General features: G+C 41.0%; 2 protein-coding genes across 4 annotated transcripts in view; one reads left to right on the top strand and one right to left on the bottom strand.

The window, feature by feature from the left end:
- The window catches only part of BORA (BORA aurora kinase A activator), a 27,036-nt gene extending 19,863 nt beyond the window's left edge, over positions 1-7,173 (bottom strand). Inside the window, exons 1-3 of one of the 3 annotated variants that reach the window (XM_047756202.1) lie at positions 6,861-7,173; positions 5,232-5,399; positions 2,880-2,986 (exon numbers count right to left, since the gene is read on the bottom strand). In XM_047756202.1, coding sequence (XP_047612158.1) covers positions 2,880-2,986; positions 5,232-5,384 — 260 coding nt within the window. In that variant the 5' untranslated portion in view covers positions 5,385-5,399; positions 6,861-7,173. Of the gene's footprint in view, positions 1-2,879; positions 2,987-5,231; positions 5,400-6,075; positions 6,593-6,860 lie in introns of those variants that run through there. The other 2 variants (XM_047756201.1, XM_047756203.1) reach the window with 2 other exon arrangements.
- On the top strand, positions 6,700-24,126 carry MZT1 (mitotic spindle organizing protein 1). Its single transcript, XM_047756204.1, has 3 exons — positions 6,700-6,833; positions 13,347-13,492; positions 22,529-24,126. Exons 1-3 carry the CDS (start codon positions 6,761-6,763, stop codon positions 22,550-22,552), a joined length of 243 nt encoding a protein of 80 aa, XP_047612160.1. The 5' UTR covers positions 6,700-6,760; the 3' UTR covers positions 22,553-24,126.

Here is a 24,126-nt window from a genome sequence, read left to right as displayed (position 1 = left end):
TTGCCCTTTAATGGCCACAAATTAAGAAGTATGTCACTTCACAGAAACCTAAAAATTGTCCCAATTCTTCTTCGATTATAGCAAGTTTATCATAGTCGTAATTTTATTTTATTTTTCTTTCTTTTTACAGCTGTACCTGTAGCATATGGAAGTTCCCAGGCTAGAGGCAAATCAGAGCTGCAGCTGAGGCCTATGCTACAGCCACAGCAACCCCAGATCCAAGCTGCATCTGTGACCTACACCACAGCTTGTGGCAATGCTCCTTAACTTGCTGAGCAAGGCCAGGGACTTAACCTGCATCCTCACAGACACTCCATCAGGGTCTCAACTTGCTGAGCCCACAATGGGAACTCCTTTAGACCTAATTTTAGAATCCACTCTTATTCTGAAATAAAAGAAACTATCATCCTTATAGTCCTAAACAAATAGGCAAAAATATTAACTACGAAACGGAATGTCAACAAAATAAGTTTGAAATATAAAATATAAAATTTTATCCAAACGAATTCTGTTTCTTCCACTTTGAAACAACATTCAATTACAGCACCATACATTTATCAGCTATAAGATGTAAATAGAAACTGTCAGGTCTCAAGCACAAGGCATATACCTGCCAAAGACTCAGCCATTAGCCTTGTAGGACCACTTCTTTAATCTGTCCCAGGTATTTGCTTACCATCAATAAGCTGGCAAGACACCTTTTTCTCTCAAAATGTTTTCATGTATGACTTGTAGCTTGACCAAGCTTATAATAACGTGCATGTTTCAGAAATTAAAATCAAGTGGATTTCTCAAATAAGAGAACTGTGAGAAAATAGCCTACAATGATAATCCACCTATCTCCACTGAAACAGCTGTTTTGGGACCTAGTTCTCTTCATCTCGTGGACATAATCAGGCCAAAGATGACAGTGCATAATAATAACAACACACAGCACGAGTAACTCTGATCTGGCAATACTTCATTCAGAAACCTCCCTCTGCTTCATCAGAGGACTTTCAACCTAAAATATTCAGGTGATTGCTGAAAGCGGTGAAAATCGGTTTGGCCAAGTATTGTAAAGCCAGATCATGGAAGGTTCTAAGAAGTCATACAGGGCAGGGCACCCTGCCTGGCACACCAAAGAACACCACCATGATGCATACAGGTTACAGGGTTACATGTATGTCCTGAATGGACCCCTGGCAGGTGAGGTGGGGCGGGCATTTCCAGATCATTCACCTCCTCTATGGACAGACTCCTCTGTTTACACCAGTGTGTCTACAGTTACGATTTTTCACATGTAGCACAACATGAAAAGGGTGGGAGGAACTGAAATAGGGAACTTGGGTTAAAACAGGAAGAAACACTGGAAGCCTTTGCTCATTTCTAAGGATGGATTGACATGTTTTAAGAATATACTCACTATCCTTGGTGGAAGCTAAACCCATCATTGAATTACATGAGGAAGTTAAATTAAAATTCAGGTCTTTTCTCCTCTCCTATGTTACAGGTCTACCCCGTGACAGAGACCAAGATTCTTTTCATGAGCCAGCTAAGACAATACACCCTTTACTAACAGGTAGAGTAATGTTGTGTCACAATTTGTTGACTCTAGGGCAGGACTAATCTCCTGCCCTGCTTTAGGACAGTGCCTCGCGAGGCTGGAAAAATCTCTCTAGACAGTGCATGGTTCAACAGACCAAAAAGAGGAGGAAAAATAAAGCATATGGTTAGTATGAAACAAAACAATGCGTATCATTTGTGACACACTCGCTTTTAGATATTCCGTTTACCTTCTCTTTCAAAGGTATTGTCTAACTTTTACGTTAAAGTCCTTTCATACTCTATCCCCAACCCCGTCCCTTTCCACAGCACTTTTGCTGGACATCAATAGGTTAATTACAAACGGATGGTCAAGTTACCAAGCCAAAGGAGGAAGGGTGGAAAAGCCAGACACTTGTTTGTAAGAGCATCCCCAAGTGTTTATCTCTGTGTGATTAAATTCTAAACTTAAAGGGAAAAGAACGGTTGGTTATCTCGAACGGAGAACACATGCACCTTAGAGCCAAAAATGAAAAGCTGAATCTAATAGTATTTGACTGTTTCAAATAATAAGAGAAAAATCAAACTATAAAACTGACATCAACTATAAAACGTCCCTCAAACTATGAATGAATACTGCTATCGGTAATTTACGATTATGGATTACTGCAACTAGTAATCAAAAACTATGCCTGTTCCTCCAAAGAAGAATATGGACTCACTATATCAGGCATCATTAAGCAGTCTCAGACACACTAGTACTTAAAAATCTATACAACACATCACCAGCAGCATCAGTTAGAGATGCTCTGATTCCTAGGTTGAATTTTAGACAATGTAATTCAGATTCCCAAGTGTCAAAGTCAGACGGTGTCTAGAAAAGCACTCTCCGCTGATGATGGCCACCGTTCCATTCAATGTGTCTTAAATTGGTAAGGGGATTTTAGGCTCCTCTAAATCTAGGTGGCAATGAAATGGCATTATGCTTTACCCCATAACACCAAAAGGAAGACAAAACAAAAATGCAATGGCAAAAATCACAATCATGTGCAAAGGTACAAAGTTCTAAATGCCCTTCGTGCCATCAAGTGCTGGGGAAGCAGAGATGTCCCCTAAATAGCAGAGAGAGAAGGTCATCTTCTCAAGAAAAGGCCTCCTACCCAGATGGGGTAGACCCCTGGGGTTGGCAAAGGAAATTTTCTGGATGCGGTTTTTGAGCTGATGCTACACAGTTAGATTGGATAAATCTGCATCCTAATTTTTCCTGATTTCTTTACAAATAAAACCATTCAACCTCCTAGCTCTCTTTACGTGAGAATACGTTATCACACTTATTGCAAGAAAAGAAAACTTACCGAGAACGACTTAAGTATAAAGCTTGACGATGAATGTCTTCTGGGTCTATTTCTACAGGATTTATGACAGCTAGTTGATCAATAGACCATCTAAACTCCCCTGGAGTCTTAACAAAAGAAAGTGATCTTATGAGTAGAAGCATACTAAAAGAGTTCATCAAAATGCTAACTTCAAATGTCAGCTTCAAAAATAATGGGAATGGTTAGAATATAAAAATATCTTACAGCTCGCATTTTAAAATTTGACTTTACTGCTAAACTAAATGGCAAATGGTAATCAAATCACACTAAGTCACCTGACTTTTCTCTCTGTCTTTAAAATATCCAAACCTTATCCCTGGATGTTTTTTAAATTACATAATAATAAAAAAATCACAGAGTATTAAAGATACAGAAATTCTACAATTAACATGCATCAGTGATGCAATGTGTCCAAGTAAAACTAAAAATCTCTTAGTGATCAAGGGTGTTCACTTTCACTAAAAATGAAATTAAACAAAGGCCTAACTACAGAAGGGCCTGCTAAAGCTAATAAAATAAGTGATCCTTAAGATTATTATGAGTAGTAATCAATGCAGTTTTGCTCTATTCAATTATTGGATAAAAAACCAAAAGTATCCAAATCCTAATCTGTTTTTGACAAAATCAAGCTTAAAAAAGCCAAAATGCCATGCATTCTTGCTTTGAGGATTATGCTGCAGTAACTCCACTATTTTTATTAAGACTAAAATTTAATACTCTTCAATTTAAAATCACGAGGTCAGCTCAAGGACTCAACATAAAGTGTTTAACTGTCAAACTTTCCTCCAGTGCACAGTGAGCTTTGGGCTGATATGAAAGTGAAGCCAGCATTAGGAACCACCCTGCTTGCAGTTTTCTAGATAATTCCCTAAGTTAGAAGATCAGACTTCAAAAGAACTTCTCCACTATAGCCAGTACCAGTGAAAATAAACTAAAGAGGAGTTCCCGTCGTGGCTCAGTGGTTAACGAATCTGACTAGGAACCATAAGGTTTCGGGTTCAATCCCTGGCCTTGCTCAGTGGGTTAAGGATCTGGTGTTGCCGTAAGCTGTGGTGTAGGTTGCAGACACTGCTCGGATCCTGCCTTGCGGTGGCTGCGGCATAGGCCAGCAGCTACAGCTCCGGATAGACCCCTAGCCTAGGAACTCCCATATGCCACAGGTGTGGCCCTAAAAAGCAAAAAAAAGCTAAAGAAATGAAGCCTTTCCTAATCTAAAGAGTATGTCTCCTTCCACTTCACTCTCCTGTCTAACTACCAGTCACAGCATCATATTCTCTTGAAGTTGCCAGTTTAGTTGTGTCTATCCCACTAGGGTCAAGACTGACTTTTTATTTTTGCCTTTTTTTTTTTTTTTTTTAAGGGCCCGCACCCGTAGGCCCACTAGGAGGTTCCCAGGCTAGGGGTTGAATCAAACTGGAGCTTGTAGTCACTGGCCTACGCCACAGCCACAGCCACGGCAGATCCAAACCACGTCTGTGGCCTACATCACAGCTCACAGCAACACTGGATCCTTAACCCACTGAGCAAGGCCAGGGATTGAACCTTCCTCCTCGTGTCTACTAGCCAGATTCATTTCCGCTGAGCCACGACGGGAACTCCAGGATTTACTTCTTTTTCAAACAGTCTGCAAGCTAAGAATGGTTGACAAAAAAATCTGAAAGAAGATTACTATTTCACAACATGTGAAAATTACATGAAATTCCAAGTGTCCATAAGTAAAGCTTTGTGGGAACCATGCCACATTTATTATTTAAATACGACCTATGGCTGCTTCTGTAATACAAGGCAGAAGTGCACAGTTGTAACAGCAACCAGATAAGCTGCAAAGCCTAAAATATTTATTATCTGGCCCTTGAAAGAAAAAATTTGCTGACCTCTGCGTTAGAGTATAAGCTCCTTGAAAGTTTTGTCTTATGACCCGGACTTATTCAAGATGTCACCTCTGTACCAGCACTGTGTTCAACCCAGAGCATTCAAATAATGTTTGCTGAATTTGTGAGAATAGATAATTAAACGACACGGCTGCTTCTCTATTATAGTGTTAGTACATATGTCATCAACCACATTATCTAGCTGAACCCACAGCTGCAGGAAACTAACACATTATCTATTACACTAACATGAAATCCTAAGTATGTAAAATAAAAAGAAATGCTAATTTAAAAAAATCTGGTTAACTTATTTTTTGCCCAACAACTATATTATAATGAATGGTACAATTAAAAAGCACATTCCAGATACATATGTTCCAGGATAAATCACCTACTTATCTTGTAAAGTAAGATATTTACATTCAAAGTTATTTGTAAACACTAGTCAAGCATAACTTACTGGTAATTTTGTCGATTTAAAAACAGAAGGACTGGAGAGAGTTTGTTCATGGAGACTAGAATAATCACCAGGACTTTCGAAAGGATTTAAAACAGGGATCCTTCCTGGAGTTTCAGGTGTTATCTGCATTTTTGATTCTTTGACATCTCCCATAGCACAGAGAGAAAACTAAAAAGAAATCATAAGTGTGTATAATAAAAGGACAAAGTTTCAGACATTCATTTTGACAATTAAAATATATTCAAAGAACATTTCATAAAAGAATTAACTCAAAAGCTAGCACTCTTGGGATTTTTAAAAAATAGTTTAACAAGAGCTCCGCATACATTTTCTCAAGGGTGATCCTCTAAATAACTTAGAAAGCTAGAGGGGGAAGGTGCTGGAGAGAGATTTTTGCAGAAAATCTACAAGCTCAGAGAATTTAAGTGGCTTACAAGTGCCAGTCCAAATATGAGAGTTCCGGTCCGCCTTCTAGGCAACTAAAGTTCACAACAGGCATAAAGCCTTTTTCAACTAAAGAATTTATACCTACAGTTTTTTTTTTTTAATTCATTATCTCAAGTCTCTAAGCACTTTGAGCATAATTCGGAGAGCCCAGTCATTTCCTAGAAAAATGCAATTACTAAACATCAGTTATTTACAGCAAGCAAATAAGAGACCAGGAAGCTTGTGCACCGTGCCCTTCTTGCACATTAAAGAGAGTGTGCCTGTTTAGGGCTAGGAAACTAACCGCTTTCGGCTGCCTCTTCTCAAACACCCTCATTTCGCTAAGACCCCCAGGACAGAAGGCGAGACTGAATTATTTCCTGTCAAAGGAAGCTACAACCAGAGAAAAAGGACCTACTCCTTGGAAGGCTGATGCGCAGCTGGCCTCCTCGGGTGAAGAGCAGAGGAGGGCACTCACGCCGGTGTCATCGCCAGCCCTACTAGACCACTCTTTCTTGGCGCCCCTTCTTCCGCACCTACTCCCTGGCAGCTCCCATTCATCCCGGGAGAGCCGGCAGGCCGGTCCGGAGCTGGGCAAAGTGAGCTCTCCAATTCGAGACAGGAGGAAAAGCCAGGAACTACAGACAACGTACCTAGCTGTGTGTGTTTTTTTTTTTTTAAAAAAAGAAAGCCCCCCCCCCCCAAAGCGACTCCAGGACGCCCCGGGGGTGCCAGGCCGGCTCACACGACAGGCAGACTCTTTAACTCCCCGCTTCCGCGCTGTCTTAGGCCAACCAGGGCTCTGGCCCTGTGGGTGACTGGCCAATCGCGCCGCACCGCTGTCCGCGAACCAGCCAATCGAGTCGAGGCCGCGTAGTAAATTCGAATGGCAACTCCTCGCTTTGCATTCCGCGTAGAGTAACGAGGCTCCAAATTCAAATCAACGCAGCCTCACGCTGGCGACGGGCGCGAGGGGCGGGGCTGCCAGGCGTGGGCGGGGCCTGACCGGCGTGAGAAGGGGACGCGCGGTGTGATTGCCCAGGAGAAAGGAAGGCGCTCCAGTTCCGGGTCAGGCCCTTCGCTACCCTCCCTCGGCCTTCACCATGGCGGGTAACAGCGGCTCCGGGGCTGCGGCGGCGGCGGCGAATCTGAATGCAGTGAGGGAGACCATGGACGGTGAGTGCCCGTTTCGCCCCCCTTTACCTTGCATCCGTTCCTTAAAGCCAGCGCCCCCAGGCGGGGGTGGGCCCACAGGGACTTCAGGTCCACTTCCTGGCCTGATCTGCATCTTTGGGGAGTCGGTCAGGGCACCCCGCCAAGGCCGCGGGGCTGATGGCCTCATCCCTTCGGAGTCGTCTTTTCGCTCCTGCGTAGTTTGTCGCGCGCACAGCGTTGCGGGCCCACGTCAGCCCGGCGCGCGCTCAGCCTCTGCCGCGCTGGACCGCTCGCGCAGTCCGTGTCCAGCGTGCACATCCCACGCCCCCTCCCGCGCCTCTCTCCGGGTGCGACGCCCCCCTCCCCACGCCGTGGTCTTGCGTACCCGAATCCTGCCAACGGAACGCTCAGCCCACGCCCCCGCCCTATGCCACGCCCCCTCCCGCTGCGAGTTCCCGCGTCCTTCCTCTGGTGCGGGCCTTGCCAGCCCCGCCCAGCTGGCTCACTCCCTCTACTGCGGGGAGCGCCTCAGAAGCTTCTGCCAGACTTTAAGCCCCTTGCGGAGAGCGGCCTCACGTGTTTGGTCCCCGCTACATCTTTTGTCCCTTGCACGTCAGCAGGCGCATTTTAAATAGACCGTGAAGGAACAAGTTGTGCCTTTATCAAAAGTGAAGCGGACCGGTTTAGTCTCGGAGCAGGTGATGCCTGTGTCGAGGGCTCTGGGCGTATTTACCTGTTTTTCGAGTCCCGAGCACGTGGGTAAAACCTACCCGCAAGTAGTAGAAAAATAATCGCGTGGGAGTTATCCTCTCCTCTCTGCCACTTTATACCCTAGGTGGTGGTGGGCTTGGACAAGCTGCTTAGACATCTTTGAGCTTGCTTTTTTTTTTCCCCTGTAAAACGAAGTTACCTAGAGTTGTGTGAGTATTTAAATAAAAAACCAAGTAAGGGCATCTCAGAGATAGTTAAAAGATAGTTCCTGTACTTTGTGTATAAGATGTTATCCCACTTGCGGACGCCTCATTTGCGTCCCCCTGTATATGAGGATTTGATGCATGTTAAAACTGCATTTTCCAGAGGATACCACCTCACCTTCTAATTCTGTCAAAACTAGAAATTTTCACAGGTAAGCATTGTCAGCCTTCATGCCTCATCTCTGTCTCACTGTAAGGTCCATTTCCTATCAGGGCCACTCTTTGTGGAGACTTCTGATAATGCTTCTGCCTTTTTTTTGCACTGGCTGGCTGCTCTCCTTTTCAAAAAGACTTCTTTATATTATTAGCGCTTTGGGGTCTAATATTTTACTTAGTTGCTGCTTTGCTATTTTTCTGAAAAATAGACTTTTTGTCTTAACTCCATATTCAGCCTGTTTCTCATCCTTCTTGATATATCACAGCTTATTAGGTTTTTGTGTTAAGTGGATTTGTTTACATGGTAACTATATGTGAACAACATTATGGTCTTTAGATATCCATGCTTGGAAGCCAGTGTGGTTTTTGAACAGGATGGAGGGTATATGAAGCCTGACTTGTAGGCAGTTTTCTTATGTTAGCTGTGCTTAGGTTCCTTAATTATATGGCCACAATATCCCATTTGAATAGAAAACTGGCATTTTCTCTCTGGTGGAACAACTGATGTAGAAAGGAGAACCAATCATTTGTATTGGTTACATTATCAAGATTTTTGCTGAGAGAACTTTATGTAAAATGAAGATTACAGAGTATAAGAACATGAAAAAGTAAAAAAAAACCAGGCTTTTTTTTTTTTTTAAACCAGCATTGGAGGCGAGAATGTGTGAATTAAAGAACACTGCTCCTCTACACATGGTTTGCCCACAATCCAAAAAGTAAAAAGGAAGGCCCCAGGTTGCTAGTGAATCAGGATCTGTTAAATGTGCTTAGGAACTGTCGTGTCCATTAGAACTCCAAACTTACAGAAATTCTGTGCTGTCTTGCCATAATTGGGTCCAAAATAATCAGTCACATAAAATGTGAAGTTTAATTATTGCTAAGTTAATGAAAATATTTTCCATGCCACCTCGGATGATTAAGGCACAAAGGGAAACGTTGTGACACTTGGCACTGTTAATAATTGACCCTACATGTTGCTGTGGCTCTGGCATAGGTCGGCAGCTGCAGCTCCAATTAGACCCCTAGCCTGGGAACCTCCATGTGCCGAGGGAGCGGCCCTGGAAAAGGCAAAAAGACCAAAAAAAAAAAAAAAATTTGACCCTACATGGAACTGAAAAAAAGTACTAAATGCAGCCATTTCATAATCTCCACCCATCTCCCCCCCACCCCCCAATCCTAGAAATAGAGCTCTAACTTGCCCAAGGGACTGGGCTGAACTACTCAGGCACCATTATTTTTTTTTTTGTCTTTTGTCTTTTTTGTTGTTGTTGCTATTTCTTGGGCCGCTCCCGCGGCATATGGAGGTTCCCAGGCCAGGGGTCGAATCGGAGCTGTAGCCACCCGCCTACGCCAGAGCCACAGCAACGCAGGATCCGAGCCGCCTCTGCAACCTACACCACAGCTCACGGCAACGCCAGATCGTTAACGCACTGAGCAAGGGCAGGGACCGAACCCGCAACCTCATGGTTCCTAGTCAGATTCGCCAACCACTGCACCATGACGGGAACTCCTCAGGCACCATTATTAAGTGAAATTCTGTTAATTCGGGGTTTCGCTGTAGTAGTGAAGTGTTCAAAACCTTTTGGGTCTGGCAACCCTCCTTCAAGATCTAGTATATGTCTCTTCATTCTCTTCCTCCCTACCTCCCATCCGTATTGAGTCAGCTCACAGTGCTTTAATCTTTTAAGTAATGTGAAATGAATGATTCGCAAGGGTTGTAGAATTCAGCTATGAACATTTGTAATTTTATTGTGAAATGAAAGGATTTTGATGTGCACAGATCACTGGAAAGGACCTAATTGAGATTTAGTACAGGGTCTGTTGCATAAGGGCCTCCTCGGTGCTCTCTGAGATCCTCAGCTTCTCGTTTCCTCTTTGAAATGTGAGAGACTCTTTCAGCTACCTTTCTCACTCCTCCCGTATACTTAATTGTCTCTCGTTTTTCAACATTTTGAAATTTTAGATACTCTTTGTTGATAGCTTCATGCTTTAATTATTCTTTTCTTTCTTTCTTTTCTTTTTTTTTTTTTTTTTTGGCTTTTTAGGGCCGCACCTGCTGCATATGGAGGTTCCCAGGCTAGGGGTCGAATCCGAGCTGCAGTTGCCTGCCTACACTACACAGCAACGCCAGATCCAAGCCACATCTGTGACCTACACCACAGCTTGTGGCAATGCTGTCCTTAACCCACGGAGGGAGGCCAGGGATTGAACCTGCAACCTCATGGTTTTCCTAATTGGAATCGTTTCCACTGTGCCATGATGGGAACTCCCTAATTCTTATTTTCTTAATGTTCTAGAATTTTTCATATGCCTCTAATTTCTTACTACTAGAAATTGTTTTTGTTAATGATGATTATAAAGTACCTCTTCCCTGGTAGAGGCTTCAAAGTAAAGTTGTTCCGCAATATTTGCAGGGCACTTGGTGCCGGGACACACATCTGCCCAACACCCACACCAAAATCTGTGGATGCCCAAGTCTCTTATATAAGATGGCCTGGCACTTGCATAACCTGCATACATCCTCTTGTATTCTTTAAATCATCTCTCAGTTGTTTGTAATTCCTGATAAATGCAAATGCTCTGTAGATAGTTCTCGGCATATGCGTATTGGCAAATTCAAGAGGTTTTTTTGTTTTGTTTTGGGGGGTTTTTGTTTGTTTGTTTGTTGTTTTGGTTTAGTTTTTTTGGCTGCGCCCTCAGCATGAGGAAGTTCCCAGGCCAGGGATCAAACTGGCACCATGGCAGTGACCCTTACCATAGCCACAGAGACAGTGCTGGATCCTTAACCCCCTCTGCTGCGTGGTAAATTCAAGTTTTGTTTGGAGGAACTTTCTGGAATTTTTTCCCTCCTTGGTTTTTCAGCCCATGGTTGCTTGAGTGGGGATGTGGAACCAGTGGATACTTTGTGTGTCAGGTAGTAAACTAGAAAAAGGAGTGAAGACAATTCAGTCTCCAAGGCACTTTTAGTTGGGCAAACGTGTATATATCAGTCCATACTTCCACCATCAGTCTCGTTGCTCGTGTGAGCCCTCCCCTATCTCCCACTCTTCACTAAGCATTTTTCTGTTTTGTTTTGCTTTGTTTTTTAGGGCTGCCCTTGTGGCATATGGAAGTTCCCAGGCTAGGGGTCTACTCGAAGCTGTAGCCACTGGCCTACACCACAGCTCACAGCAACACTGGATCCTTAACCCACTGAGTGAGGCCAGGGATCAAACCCGCATCTACCTACAGATAAAAAGCAGGCTTGCTAAGCAGCTTGTTGTGAAAGTAGAGATTTCCCAAGCTCAAGTACCCAAAAAGGTGGGGAAAGTACACCCTGTTCAGAGAGGGCTGGGAATAGTTCCTGTATCAACCAGCCGGAATCATAATTCACAAGACATTGTGTGAGTGATAATTAAGCCTAAACTAAATGGGGCTCTGGTCCTGGCTAATGAATTTTAAAAGACCCCAAAGGATCAAATTGTTTCTAGATCAATCTCTGATTACAGATCTCAAGAATATGTTTAGAAATATAAAAATATCCAGTACCCTACAAGGTAAAATTCACAATGTCTGGCATCTGATCAAAAATTATTAGGTATGCAAAACAGAAAAATATGACCCATGATAAAGAGGAAACTTTATCTGTTGAAACAGACCCACAGTTGACATAGATATTAGGATTAGCAGATGAAGACATTAGAACAGTTCACCATATGTTCAGAAAGTTGAGTAGAGGAATGGAAGATGTGTTTTTTAAAAGACTCAAATTGAACTTCTGGAGCTGAAACTGAATGTAGGGTATGAAAAAGTGGGAAGGACCTGTGTCATGAGCATCGTGAATACTGTAAAAGTTTTCAGAAGGACTTAGACTTAAATTAATGGATGCCTTAATATTGGTACGTGTCCATTCATCCCCAAATAATGCAAATAATGTATAGTTTTCATGGAGTTTAAGTCAAATCCAAATTTCGTTTGTGGAACTGATCAACCTCTTTAAATTCATCAGGAGGGCTTATGATAATGAAAGGTAACAGGGAATTGCCGTCGTGGCTCAGTGGTTAACAAACCCAACTAATATCTATGAGGACTAAGGTTCAATCCCTGGCCTTGCTCGGTGGGTTAAGGATCCAGCTTTGCCATGAGCCGTGTTGTTGGCTGCAGACGCAGCTTGGATCCCGCATAGCTATGGCTGCGGCATAGGCCAGTAGCTACAGCTCCAATTCAGCCTCTAGCCTGGGAACCTCCATATGCTGCGGGTGCAGCCCTGAAAAGACAAAAGATTAAAAAAAAAAAAGTGACAAAAGTATCTTTAACCTACTACATGCAGTATAAAGTTAGTAAATTTAAATTGTGGCTCTGACAGAAGATAGACATGTAACAAATTCAGAGGCACAAGAGAATTTACTATGTGATAAAAGTGACATCTTAACTGAGTGGTTTAAAAAATAGATTTTTCAATAAATAGTATTCGGGCAGCTGACTTATTTCTGGAAGGAAAAGTTAGAAATTCTGTCTTCCACCCAAACTCCAGGCAGGGAGTTAAATATATGTTTATGGAGAGGGGGGGTGGAAATAAACTTTCAGGTGCTAGAAGAGAATATTGGTGAATAATTACATAATCTTTGCATGGGGAATAACTTTCTAAACATAATGCCAAGAGAAAATGACACAGGAAACAACACATAACATGTTGACCTTTCACTTAAAAAATTCTAAACACACTCTGGGAAACAACCACCATAAAACAAAGTTTAATGGACCCAGTGTTTTTACATCCTGTGGATCTGTACGCTAGTGCTTCTCATGTCAAAGACAGGTTCTTTTATAAACTATAGTGAAATGAAGTACTTTAAAAATGAAGTTAAAAAATAGAAGCTTATGTTTTTATGTAAAAATATGGTAAACAAACACGATCATTGTAAAAGTTTCTAAATACTTTTAAAGCCTTAAGTATATATATTATCAACTGAGTAGTTCCGCTTCTAAGAATTTATTCTGATAAATTTGTTTGTACAGATGCTTCTCACAGTTTTATTTTAATGGGGGAAACATAAGACCTCCCCCCAACAAAATAGCAGAGTGGTTAAGTAATGGCGTGTTTGCATTACTTAATTCAATCACATGACTAATTAAATTACATTGTAAAAGAATACTAAAAGGTGGGCAAATCTTCAGAATAATCTTGATTCTGAAGTATAAATTTTAGATATTAGATGAATGGCAGCATATAACCCAAGATGTAAAAAGCAGTTATGAGGAAGGAGGTTGTAAATTTATTTTTAAGTTTCTAGAACTAAGTAAGGGGAAGACAGTATTACATGCCAGTTTTCATATGCAGTATTATATGAACTAAAAATGGAAGTATGTGCATGTTTTTAAATGTTATAAGATTTTTTTAAAAATTCCTTCTGTCCTTTTTCAGTTCTGCTTGAGATTTCAAGAATTTTGAATACTGGATTAGATATGGAAACTCTGTCTATATGTGTCCGGCTCTGCGAACAAGGAATTAACCCAGAAGCTTTATCTTCAGTTATTAAGGAACTTCGCAAGGCCACTGAAGCATTAAAGGTAGAGAGATTCGTATGTTAGCTCACGCTAAATAAAGATGCTTTTGTTTAGAAAATGATTAATGATGAAGTTAAGTGCAAGGCCCTGAATGTGATTAAATTAGCATCTGTCGTCCTCAGGAGAAATTCTGAAGACCAGGAGCTGGGTAGTATATGTTCAGATCACAAAATTTGCTACTCTCTGGACCATGTTATCTTTTCTGGTCCAGATAAGTCTCCAGTTGTGTTTAGAATTTTCCTCATACTGTGGGTAAAATTGTATCTGCCCCCAAAAAGATATGCATGGGTCTAGTACCTGTGAATATATCCTTATTTGGAAATAGTGTATCTGTAGGTATAATCACATTAGGATGAGATCATAATGGTTTCATGACCAGTGTCCTTAGAAGACAAGGGACATGTGGACATGGATACACAAAGAACACATCCTATGAAGACACAGGAGAGAATGCATGGGATGACCCAGGCTGAGATTGGAGTGATGGTGTCTACAAGCCAAAGAAGGCCCAGCAGAAGCTAAGAGGCAAGGAAGGATGCTGCCCTAGAGCCTTCAGAGAGAGGATGGTCCTGCTGACACCTTGGCTTTGGACTTCTGCCTCCAGAACTATGAGAGCGTAAATTTCTATTGTTTTAAGCTACCCAGCTTCTGGTACTTGGTTAGGGCAGCCCTAGAAATCTAATACAGATTGACTACTGGAAAGTAGAGTACTGCTGTAAGAAATAACCAAGAAATGTGGACATGGCTTTGGAATTGGGTAATGGATAGAGATTGGGAAGTTTTAAGAGGCTTGATAGAAAAAGCCTAGATTTTAAGGCTGTCAGTAAAACTCTAAGTGTTAATGGTGATTCTCCTGAGGGCTCAGAAAGAAGAGAGAAGAGCTTCAGTCATCTCAGAATACATATATCATCATGAACAGAATCTTGCTAAAAATATGAATGTGAAAGGTGCTGCTGATGAAGTCTCAGAAATGAGTTCATCAGTTGGGGACACTGGAAGAGAGGCCATCCTTGCTATAAAGAGCACTTGGCTGAGTTATATTCTTCTGTTGGAAGGAAAACAAAACTTGTGGACTTCCCATTGTGGCTCAGCAGTAACGAACCCGACTAGTACCCATGAGAACATGGGTTTGTTCCCAGGTGTCCCTGGGTTAAGGGAGCCAGCATTGCTATGAGCTGTGGTGTAGGTAGTAGATGTGGCTCATATCTGGCGTTGCCATGGCTGTGGTATAGGCCGGCATCTGCAGCTCTTTTTCAGCCCCTGGCCTGGGAACTTCCATATGCCACACATGCGGCCCTAAAAAGCAAAACAGACCTTTTAAGCAGTGACTTGGATATCCAGCTAAGGAAATTTCCTAACTGTGGAAAGTGCAGCCTGATTTCTCCTTGCTGCTTATAGTAAAATGTAAGAGGAATGAGAAATTGAGGAAAAACTGGTAAGCAAAGAGGAACTGGCTCTTGCTTTGGGAAAGTCTCAGCCTACCCAGACAGCATGTTCTGGAAAGAAGGCCGGGAGTGTGGCTGGACAACCTTCAGGTGAAGAGATAATAAGGTTGAGTGACTCAGATACAGTCAGACTATCTGGGCACAAAACCATGCCAGCTTGGGCTGAAAGGGAACAGTTTAGGATGAAGTGCAGGAAGGCTCTGAGACTTCTGGGAGTCAGTAGGCAGAAAGCTGACTGATGGAGCTCCCTGCCTGTGTGTTCATCCTTCAAGAAAAGGGAAGAGTTCAGAGGCCAGCACACTGCTTAGGCCAATAGAGCTGCACAGGCAATACGGACCCAGAGGGCCACCTATTTTTGAATTCAAACTCACAGCTTTGTTTTCTTTTTAGGGCCACATCCATGGCATATGGAAGTTCCCAGGCTGGGGGTCAAATCAGCGCTGCAGCTGGGGGCCACAGCCACAGCAACATTAGATCCAAGCCGCGTCTGCTACCTACACCACAGCTCACGTCAACACCAGATCCTTAACCCGCTGACTGACGCCAGGGATCGAGCCTGTGTCCTCATGGATACTAGTCTGGTTCGTTTCCGCAGAGCCACGAGAACTCCCGAATTTACAACCTTTTAATTGCCGAGATTGGGAATAGGAAAAGCATTGTGTTCCCTCACATGTTTCACACCCTCTGATTTAAAATCTCAGGTGATTGTATTTCCATGTTTATTTATTTATTTATTTATTTATTTTTAATTTTCCCACTGTACAGCAAGGGGATCAAGTTATCCTTACATGTATACATTACAATTACATTTTTTCCCCCACCCTTTGTTCTGTTGCAACATGAGTATCTAGACAAAGTTCTCAATGCTACTCAGCAGGATTTCCTTGTAAATCTATTCTAAGTTGTGTCTGATAAGCCCAAGCTCCTGATCCCTCCCACTCCCTCCCCCTCCCATCAGGCAGCCACAAGTCTCTTCTCCAAGTCCATGATTTTCTTTTCTGAGGAGATGTTCATTTGTGCTGGATATTAGATTCCAGTTATAAGTGATAGCATATGGTATTGTCTTTGTCTTTCTGGCTCATTTCACTCAGGATGAGATTCTCTAGTTCCATCCATGTTGCTGCAAATGGCATGATGTCATTCTTTTTTATGGCTGAGTAGTATTCCATTGTGTATATATACCACCTCTTCCGAATCCAATCCTCTGTCGATGGACATTTGGGTTGTTTCCATGTCCTGACTATTGTGAAAGTGCTGCAATGAACATGCGGGTGCATGTGTCTCTTTTAAGTAGAGTTTTGTCCGGATATATGCCCAAGAGTGGGATTGCGGGGTCATATGGAAGTTGTATGTATAGATTTCTAAGGTATCTCCAAACTGCTCTCCATAGTGGCTGTACCAGTTTACATTCCATGTTTATATAGCACTAACTCCACGTGAATACTGAAACTTCAGGTCAGTCCCTTTTAAAACTTTCTAAGGACAAAGTGGCTTCTCTCTACCCTTTTTTCTTTTCTTTGAGGAACAGACTTAGAAAACACGTACCTTACCCATCTCAGGTGAAGTTACTCTCCAGTAATTTCCAATCATTTGAGTTTTTGGTTTTGTGCAATTTAAAACTTTTGGATTTTTATTTTATTTTTATTTATTTATTTTTGTCTTTTTTGCCATTTCTTGGGCTGCTCCCGTCGCACATGGAGGTTCCCAGGCTAGGGGTCGAATCAGAGCTGTAGCCACCGGCCTACATCACAGCCACAGCAACGTGGGATCCGAGCCATGTCTTCAACTTACACCACAGCTCACGGCAACACCACATCCTTAACCCACTGAGCAAGGCCAGGGATCGAACCCGCAACCTCATGGGTCCTAATCGGATTCGTTAACCACTAAGCCAGGATGGGAACTCCCAAACTTTTGGATTTTTAAATCGAGCACAAAAAAGTAAACATTGACAGAGCAAACGTTTATCACAAGGAGGGTATCTATACAATTCTCTGCCAGCAGTTCCCTTATGCTGAAGTTCCCTTATGTTCCCCGCATTGGTAACCTCTCTTTCCTGCTCCTCACTGCAGTAACTGCTATTCTCATTTTTATGGTGGATACTTTCTTTTAATGGCTTTATTGACTAAGCATGGATCTCTAAACACCAGTGTAATTTTGTAAAATTTTTGAACCTGGTATGAATAAAGTCTTATAGCACAATTGTTTTTACTGGGTTCTTTTATGTTGTGTGTAGCTGTAATGCATTCCTTTTCACTGTAACATTCATGTTTTATTGTGCAAATATACTGTATTTATCTTTACTGTGAATGGATATTAGGTTGCTTCCAGTCCAGAGCTGTTAAAAATGTAAGGCTGTGAGCTTAGTTGTCCATGTCTCTTGTGCACGTATGTGGGCATTTCTGTTGGGTGTGTATCTGGAAGTAAAATTGCTGGTTCTTAGGTTCTGTGTCTCTTGAAGAGGTAATGCTAGACTTTACTAAAATAGTTGTATTTTGGAGTTCCTATTGTGGCCCAGTGGTAACGAATCTGACCAGGAACCATGAGGGTGCAGGTTCGATCCCTGGCCTCGTTCAGCGGCTTAAGGGTCCAGCATTGCTGTGAACTGTGGTGCAGGTCATAGATGCAGCTCAGATCCCGTGTTTCTGTGGCCGTGGTGTAGGCCAGCAGCTGTAGCTCTGATTTGACTCCTAGCCTGGAAACTTCATATGCCATGGGTATGGCCCTAAAAAGACCAAAAAAAAAAGTTGTATTTGTAATCTCACTAGTAGCACTTAGGTTTCACCCGCTCCACATCTTTGTCAGTACTTACTGTGAGTCTTTTTCATTTTCGTCAATTCTGGTGGAAGTGTGTGAATTTCTCATTTTATTGGCATTTTTCTGAGTACCAATGAGATTGAACGTGTTTTTACATGTTTTTTGGCCATTTTCTTTTGTGAAATATCTTTTCACGTAGCTTACCCATTTTTCTGGGTTATCTGTCCTTTGTGGGTGTCCTTTCTTAAAATATTTTGATATAAACCTTTTTTTGTCAGATATACACATAAGGTTTCTGGAGGTCTTTTGGCCCTGCCCATGGCACGTGGAAGTTCTAGGCGAGGGATTGAACCTGTGCCATAGCAGCACCCCAAGCCACTGCAGTGACAACACCAGATCCTTAACCCGCTGTGCCACAGAAGAACTCCAGGTTTGTTTTTTAATCAGAATTTTTAAGTAATTATAAAAACTATTCAAATCTATATTTCTTTTTTAACTCATAACTGCTGCGTTTGTATAACACGGTCATAAAGAAAAATAACTCACTAATATAATAAAAATGGCTAATATTGGCGTTCCCGTCGTGGCGCAGTGGTTAGCGAATCCGACTAGGAACCATGAGGTTGCGGGTTCGGTCCCTGCCCTTGCTCAGTGGGTTAAGGATCCGGCGTTGCCGTGAGCTGTGGTGTAGGTTGCAGCGTGGCTCGGATCCCACATTGCTATGGCTCTGGTATAGGCCAGCGGCTACAGCTCCGATTCGATCCCTAGCCTGGGAACCTCCATATGCCGTGGGAGCAGCCCTAGAAATGGCAAAAAGACAAAAAAAAAAAACTAATACTTACGAATACTTTCCTTTTGTCAAACCAGATGCACCAAAGGCTTTTTCCTTGCATTGTTTGCTCTCTGGTCACAACAGGGACATGTATTACTACTACCATTAGTAGCTTCCTCCTAAGGAAACTAAAGCTGTGGTAAACTTAACTTCTCTCAAGGACATACAAATAAGTGGTTGAGGTGGGATTTGAACTCAGGCCTTCTGACTTCAGAGGTATTAACTGCTAAGTTTCCGCCTATTGTAAGTTATTTTAAAAAGCCTGCTATTTCAGAAAGCATGACAATGATCATTAGAACTGAGTCAATGGACTATAGCCCAGGAACATTTCCTGGCTTAGTGTTGTCTCATAACCCTGTTGATAAAAATAAAAGGTTTTATAGCCTTTCATCAATAAATTTCTGAAAAGAATTCTAGTAGAAGAGGGTTTATTTAATAGACATCTTCCACAACTACAAGAATTTTTGTTCAACTGTGCTGAAGTTTGAAGGGAGCATCAGGAGGCAGAATAGGAAGAGATTTTTGTATATTATGCAGTTGGAGTACTAAGAAAGAACTAGAGGCAAATAAATGACCTAGCTGGAAATGTGAGAGAGAGAGAGTGAGTGAGTGAGTGAGTTCTGGGATAGGCTTTTCTTAGAAAGAATAAAACCTGAGGTATTGGAATAGAAGATCCAGAAATGCCTGATTAATGTAGCTTTTCTCAGCTTTGAGATACTGGTTATTCCACATCTAGTGGATCATAGTGAGCTATGAAGGCGAAGTCAATAATTAAGTTGAACAAAAATCAGAAAATGTTGTCTATTTGAGTAGAAAGTCAGTATATACCAGTATCTTACTAAAACATGGTGGGGAAGAGATGAATAAAGAAGTGTTAATTAAAACTTTTTCTGGTTTTCTTTGAAATAGTTTTTGAAATCTGTATAATTTTGTATAAAAAATACCACATACTCAGAATTCTAAAACATTTCAACCAAAAAATACAAAGAAGGAAACAAAAAAGTCAAGATCACCAAGAGAGAACGAGTGAAATATTTGGTGAACATTGTTCTAGCTGGTCTCATTCTACTTTGAAAACAAAAATGCTATACTTAATTTCATCAAATTAAAAAAGAATAAACTTCCCGAGGCGGTTTATCTCTAGATCAGAGTCTGTTTGTTCTCTCTTTTTTGTTGTTGGCTTTTTTGTTAACTGCTCCTGTTGGGTGGGAGTTGGGAGGCAGTTGGTTCAGATCCACTCTGAGCCACTCCTCTCTTCCCTTAATCCCCCTTTATGTGCTTCAGGTAGTTCACTTTTTTGTGTGATTGCTGCTTATGAATTTTTTCTCATACTTTTTTGTTTCTTTTAGTTTGAAAGATAGGGTAAGGAGAAACGCCCTGCTGCCTTCTACTGCCTTTACCTGGAAATCCTAGTGATTAAAATTGAATTTTAGGAGTTCCTGTTGTGGCTCAGTGTGTTAAGAACCCGATTAGTATCCATGAGGATGTGGGTTGGATCCATGGCATTGCTGTGGCTGTGGGGTAGGCCGTGAGCTGTGGTGTAGGTCGCAGATGCGGCTCAGATCCCACGTTGCTGTGGCTGTGGTGTGGGTCAGCAGCTATAGCTCTGATTTGACCCTAGCCTGGGAACTTCCCTATGCTGAGGGTATAGCCCTAAAAATACCAAAAAAAAAAAAAACCTGCAAACATTTAGTTTTATGGTATTTGTCTATTTTAGATTGTGTACAATATAAATCAAGGACATGATGAAATGTTGGAAGGAATTGTTCTGAAGCAGGGCAGTTTTTTCTTCTTTCCTTAATTACGGAGAAAATTATAACATTTTATTCGTTATTTTGTATGTTGATACTGTGTTATGTATGCTAATAGTAAAAACAGCTATTTGTGTGTCGCCTGGTTAGGTAAATTTATTAACAACAATAGATATGTTGCCTTATGTGTATCTCCACAGTATAAATAGGGTTGCTAATTACATGCATGTCTTTAAGACAGCAGACTTCGTTTTTATGAATTAACCACACTGAATTCGTGTGTTGTCTCCTCAGTGCTAGTATTTATGTGTTGAGTCATTTGCATGTCATGATTTTAGAAATACTAGGTAAAACCTGCTTTCATGTATCATCATCTTTGTTGCCACAGTGCCTATACTGTTATTGATGTGATCCTATATACTACGCCTTGCCCTTGCCTTGCCCTTTCTTTTGTAGCAGTCTTGTACTATCTATCACTGATACCTTAGGGTGAGTGATAGATCCCGCCACTGTGTAGCAAGGTCCCCTGCAGCATGAGGATGCTGGAGCTGTAGACTTTGTAGCTGGTAGAAAAATAAAGGATGAAGTCGGTCCTATGTCCCCACCCACCCTCCCAAAGGAGGGAATAAACTTGTGCAGAAAAGGAAAGTCTAGGGAGACGTCTACGACTATTGGCTTTTCCAAGGCAGATGCTTATATATATTCGGAGTCTCTAATGGCCGGTCTTGATGGGACTCTAGGCTGCCACTGCTGTCCTTTCAGCTGGAAGTAGTTCTGCGCTCATGTTAACGTGAATGCTGTCCAGGGTTGATGGCTTATTACTTACTTTAAGTAAAAACACTTGTTGCATTGTATCTTGGAGGGGAACCTCTAGAATTAGTATGAAAGTGGAATGGGACAAGAGAAACTGCACTGTTTAGGTGTTTCCTTTTTTTAAAAAATCGTGCAGAGTATGTCATCTTTGAAGTAGAGGATCCTGAGAATGGGGTTAGGAAGATGACAGTGCTTAAAGGGCATGTGGCTAAAACTAACGTAAGAACCTGTAAGGGTCGAAAGAAGTAAGAAACCTTTTTGAACAAGGGAAATTTTTTTTCAAACTAGGTTCTAATTCTTGTGAATAGTAGACTCAAAGAAGGGAAAGGCTAATTTAGAACAGCCAGCTATTTAGAAAAACAAGACTATTTCTGATTTATCAACAATTTTCCCAGTATCTTAAGGGGTATTCTTGAAAGATCTCTGAACTTAGACTGAACCTTAAAAAGCAAATTTTAATTAGGCAGTTGTAAGTTTACCAGGTATTTCTAGGACTAAACTTAATCTAAATTCAGCATTTCTATTTTTGGCCTTTAAAAATTGCTTGAAACCTTATATTTTAGAAATGCATATCAAGATTTCCCTCTATGGCACAGTGGGTTAAGACTCCCAAGGTCAGCAGCTTGGGTCACCACGGAGGTGGCTGGTTCAATCCACAGCTGGCACAGTGGTTAAAGGATTCAGTGTTGCCATAGCTGCAGCATACATGACAGCTCTCCTCAGATTCAGTCCCTGGCCCCAGAACTTCATATGCCATAGGTGCAGCCATAAAATTTTTTTAAAAAGAAGTGCTGAATGATGATGGTGTCCGAGAATTTCTACAGAATAATCAGGGAAAGTATACCCTTTGGTGTTTTAGATGAAGAAGGATTAGCCGTATGTTCATTATTTCTCTTTTGTCCTTTTTTCTTCACCTTATAGTACAACAGAAAAGTCTCTTTCTTTTCTTTTCTTTTTTTTTTTTCAGCCATTCTTGTAGCATATGTAAGTTCCTTGGCCAGGAATTGAACCCAAGCCACAGCAGCAACCCAAACTGCAGCAGTGACAACTCCGGATCCTTAACCCACTGCAACACAGGAGAGCTCCCCTCTTTCATCTTAATCCCCTTTTCACACTGTAATGAAACGTACAGAAACAAAGTAATAAAGACTGTGTGGATAAGGTCTTCTATAAGTTAATTTTTCAAGTAGGAGTATATTTTTACACTATTATTTAAGATTATATAACAGTTTTCTACTGTTAACCTAGCAGCAATCAGTTCAAAAATAGTTCTAATAGTGTTCTACAGAAATAAACACTGCTGCCTTATCCTGATGAAAATACTTTGGTCTCTGTGGGGAAGGAGCTGTTTGTTAATGACAGTGCAGTATTAACAAATTTATTTCCATCGTGTCTGTTTTTCCATGATTTTATTATAATGAATGTTACCCTCTTGTTCTAGGCTGCTGAAAATATGACAAGCTGACTTTCTGAAGAAATGCAATGAGCTATGTCAAGCTCTGCAAAAGGATTGAAGACGGCATTGTAGTCAAGAATGTACAGTGAACTGACTGCATGTAGCAGTGTGGAAACATTGTCCTTTTTGAAAGAATTATAAAACCATAGCTTTATAAATCAGTGGAAAGTGGCTTATAGAAAGAACTATCATTCGTGTTTACACCCGTCCTTCTTTCTTAACAGCTGTAATCCTTTGGCGTTGCTGTATTCATATTTATGTATGCCTTATTTATAGCACTGATAGCTTTAATTTTCTAAGCAGTCTGTCTATCAGATGTGCACATCTGCTGGGCCCAGTTGAAGTATAGTGGAACCCATCATTAGTAATGTTGTAGTTATGACTTGTTGACATTTCCATTATAAACTTTAATTTTGAATTATTTATGCAAAATAGCTGTGGATTTATGTTGTATGAGGCTAAAAGTTGACAGAATTTCAGTTGCCATTTGTGGATTTTGATTTAGATTCATTAGGTATATCAGAATCTTATTTTTCATAAGAGCATGGAAAACACTTGTCATCTGCTCTTTAACAAAAAATATTTAGTTTTTGAAAACATAGGGTTTGACTGACGGTGAATAGTGTGAACCAGATCATATTTGTATTGAGTGAAAAATAGAACTTTTCGAAACTTAGGTTGTAGAAATAATGACAGGAGTTCCCTGTTGGCTCAGCAGGTTAAGTATTAGGCATTGCCACTGTTGTGGCTTGGGTCACTACTGTGCCAAGGGTTTGATCCCTGGCCTGGGAATGTTTGTGTACTGTGGGTGCTGCCCCCAAAAAAACTAATGACAGTGCTTAGCTTAGTATTATTTATCATTTGAGTCATTTAAATTCAGTGAGAATTTTGATTGAGAATGTTTTTACAAGTTTTACACCTGTAGATCACAATCTTAAAAAAAAAAAGCGTAATGAAACATTTCCAGCATGAAAAGTTCTTTTTACTTTGTTGCATAAAAATAATTTGAGTGCTTACCTGATATACCTTGAGTGGTTATCTAGTAAATCACTAAATGGGCAGTGTCTTTCAACGAATATGTTATTATTTTCTGAAGAAATAAATATTTCCAGTCATTAAGCAAAAACTAAATCAAATGTTTTATATCAGGAATTCTAAATATGCCTTCCTTAAGATCATTTTTTGTATCATTATTTTTACCCTGAAAGTTTAAACTAATCAGAGTGATGGGTGGTTCAAAATAAATTTCAGAAAACTTAGGATAGTACTGATTCTCTTTCTGCAACAGAATATCAGTGGAAAATTTTTCCAAGACTAATACAAGTTTAGTCTGATTTTGAAGACTTCATTAGTTTCCAATTAAATGATGGTACAAGCATATATTTGGTGGCATTTTTTTCTTCTTCAAACAAAACTGAACTGATTTTAATAAAGGTTAGTAATCTTTAAATGGGAATCTTCTGTTTTAAAAATTTAGTCTTTTGACCCATTTTGACTTTTTAAATGCATGGCATCTTTCTCCAAGTGCACTAAAGGTCTGTTTTGGAAGAACTGGGAGACAATAAAACTTTTGTTACAAGTCA

The sequence above is a fragment of the Phacochoerus africanus genome, chromosome 13 (genome assembly GCF_016906955.1).
Source record: "Phacochoerus africanus isolate WHEZ1 chromosome 13, ROS_Pafr_v1, whole genome shotgun sequence".
Classification (NCBI taxonomy): Eukaryota; Metazoa; Chordata; class Mammalia; order Artiodactyla; family Suidae; genus Phacochoerus; species Phacochoerus africanus.
Note: the sequence above shows the minus strand (reverse complement) of the source record. Positions and strands in the feature narration are given on the sequence as shown.

Coding starts and splice junctions, on each gene's coding strand:
- MZT1 (XM_047756204.1), top strand. CDS start 6,761: ATGGCGGGTAACAGCGGCTCCGGGGCTGCGGCGGCGGCGGCGAATCTG. Junction 6,834..13,346: donor AGTGAGGGAGACCATGGACG/GTGAGTGCCCGT, acceptor GTCCTTTTTCAG/TTCTGCTTGAGATTTCAAGA. Junction 13,493..22,528: donor AGGCCACTGAAGCATTAAAG/GTAGAGAGATTC, acceptor CTCTTGTTCTAG/GCTGCTGAAAATATGACAAG.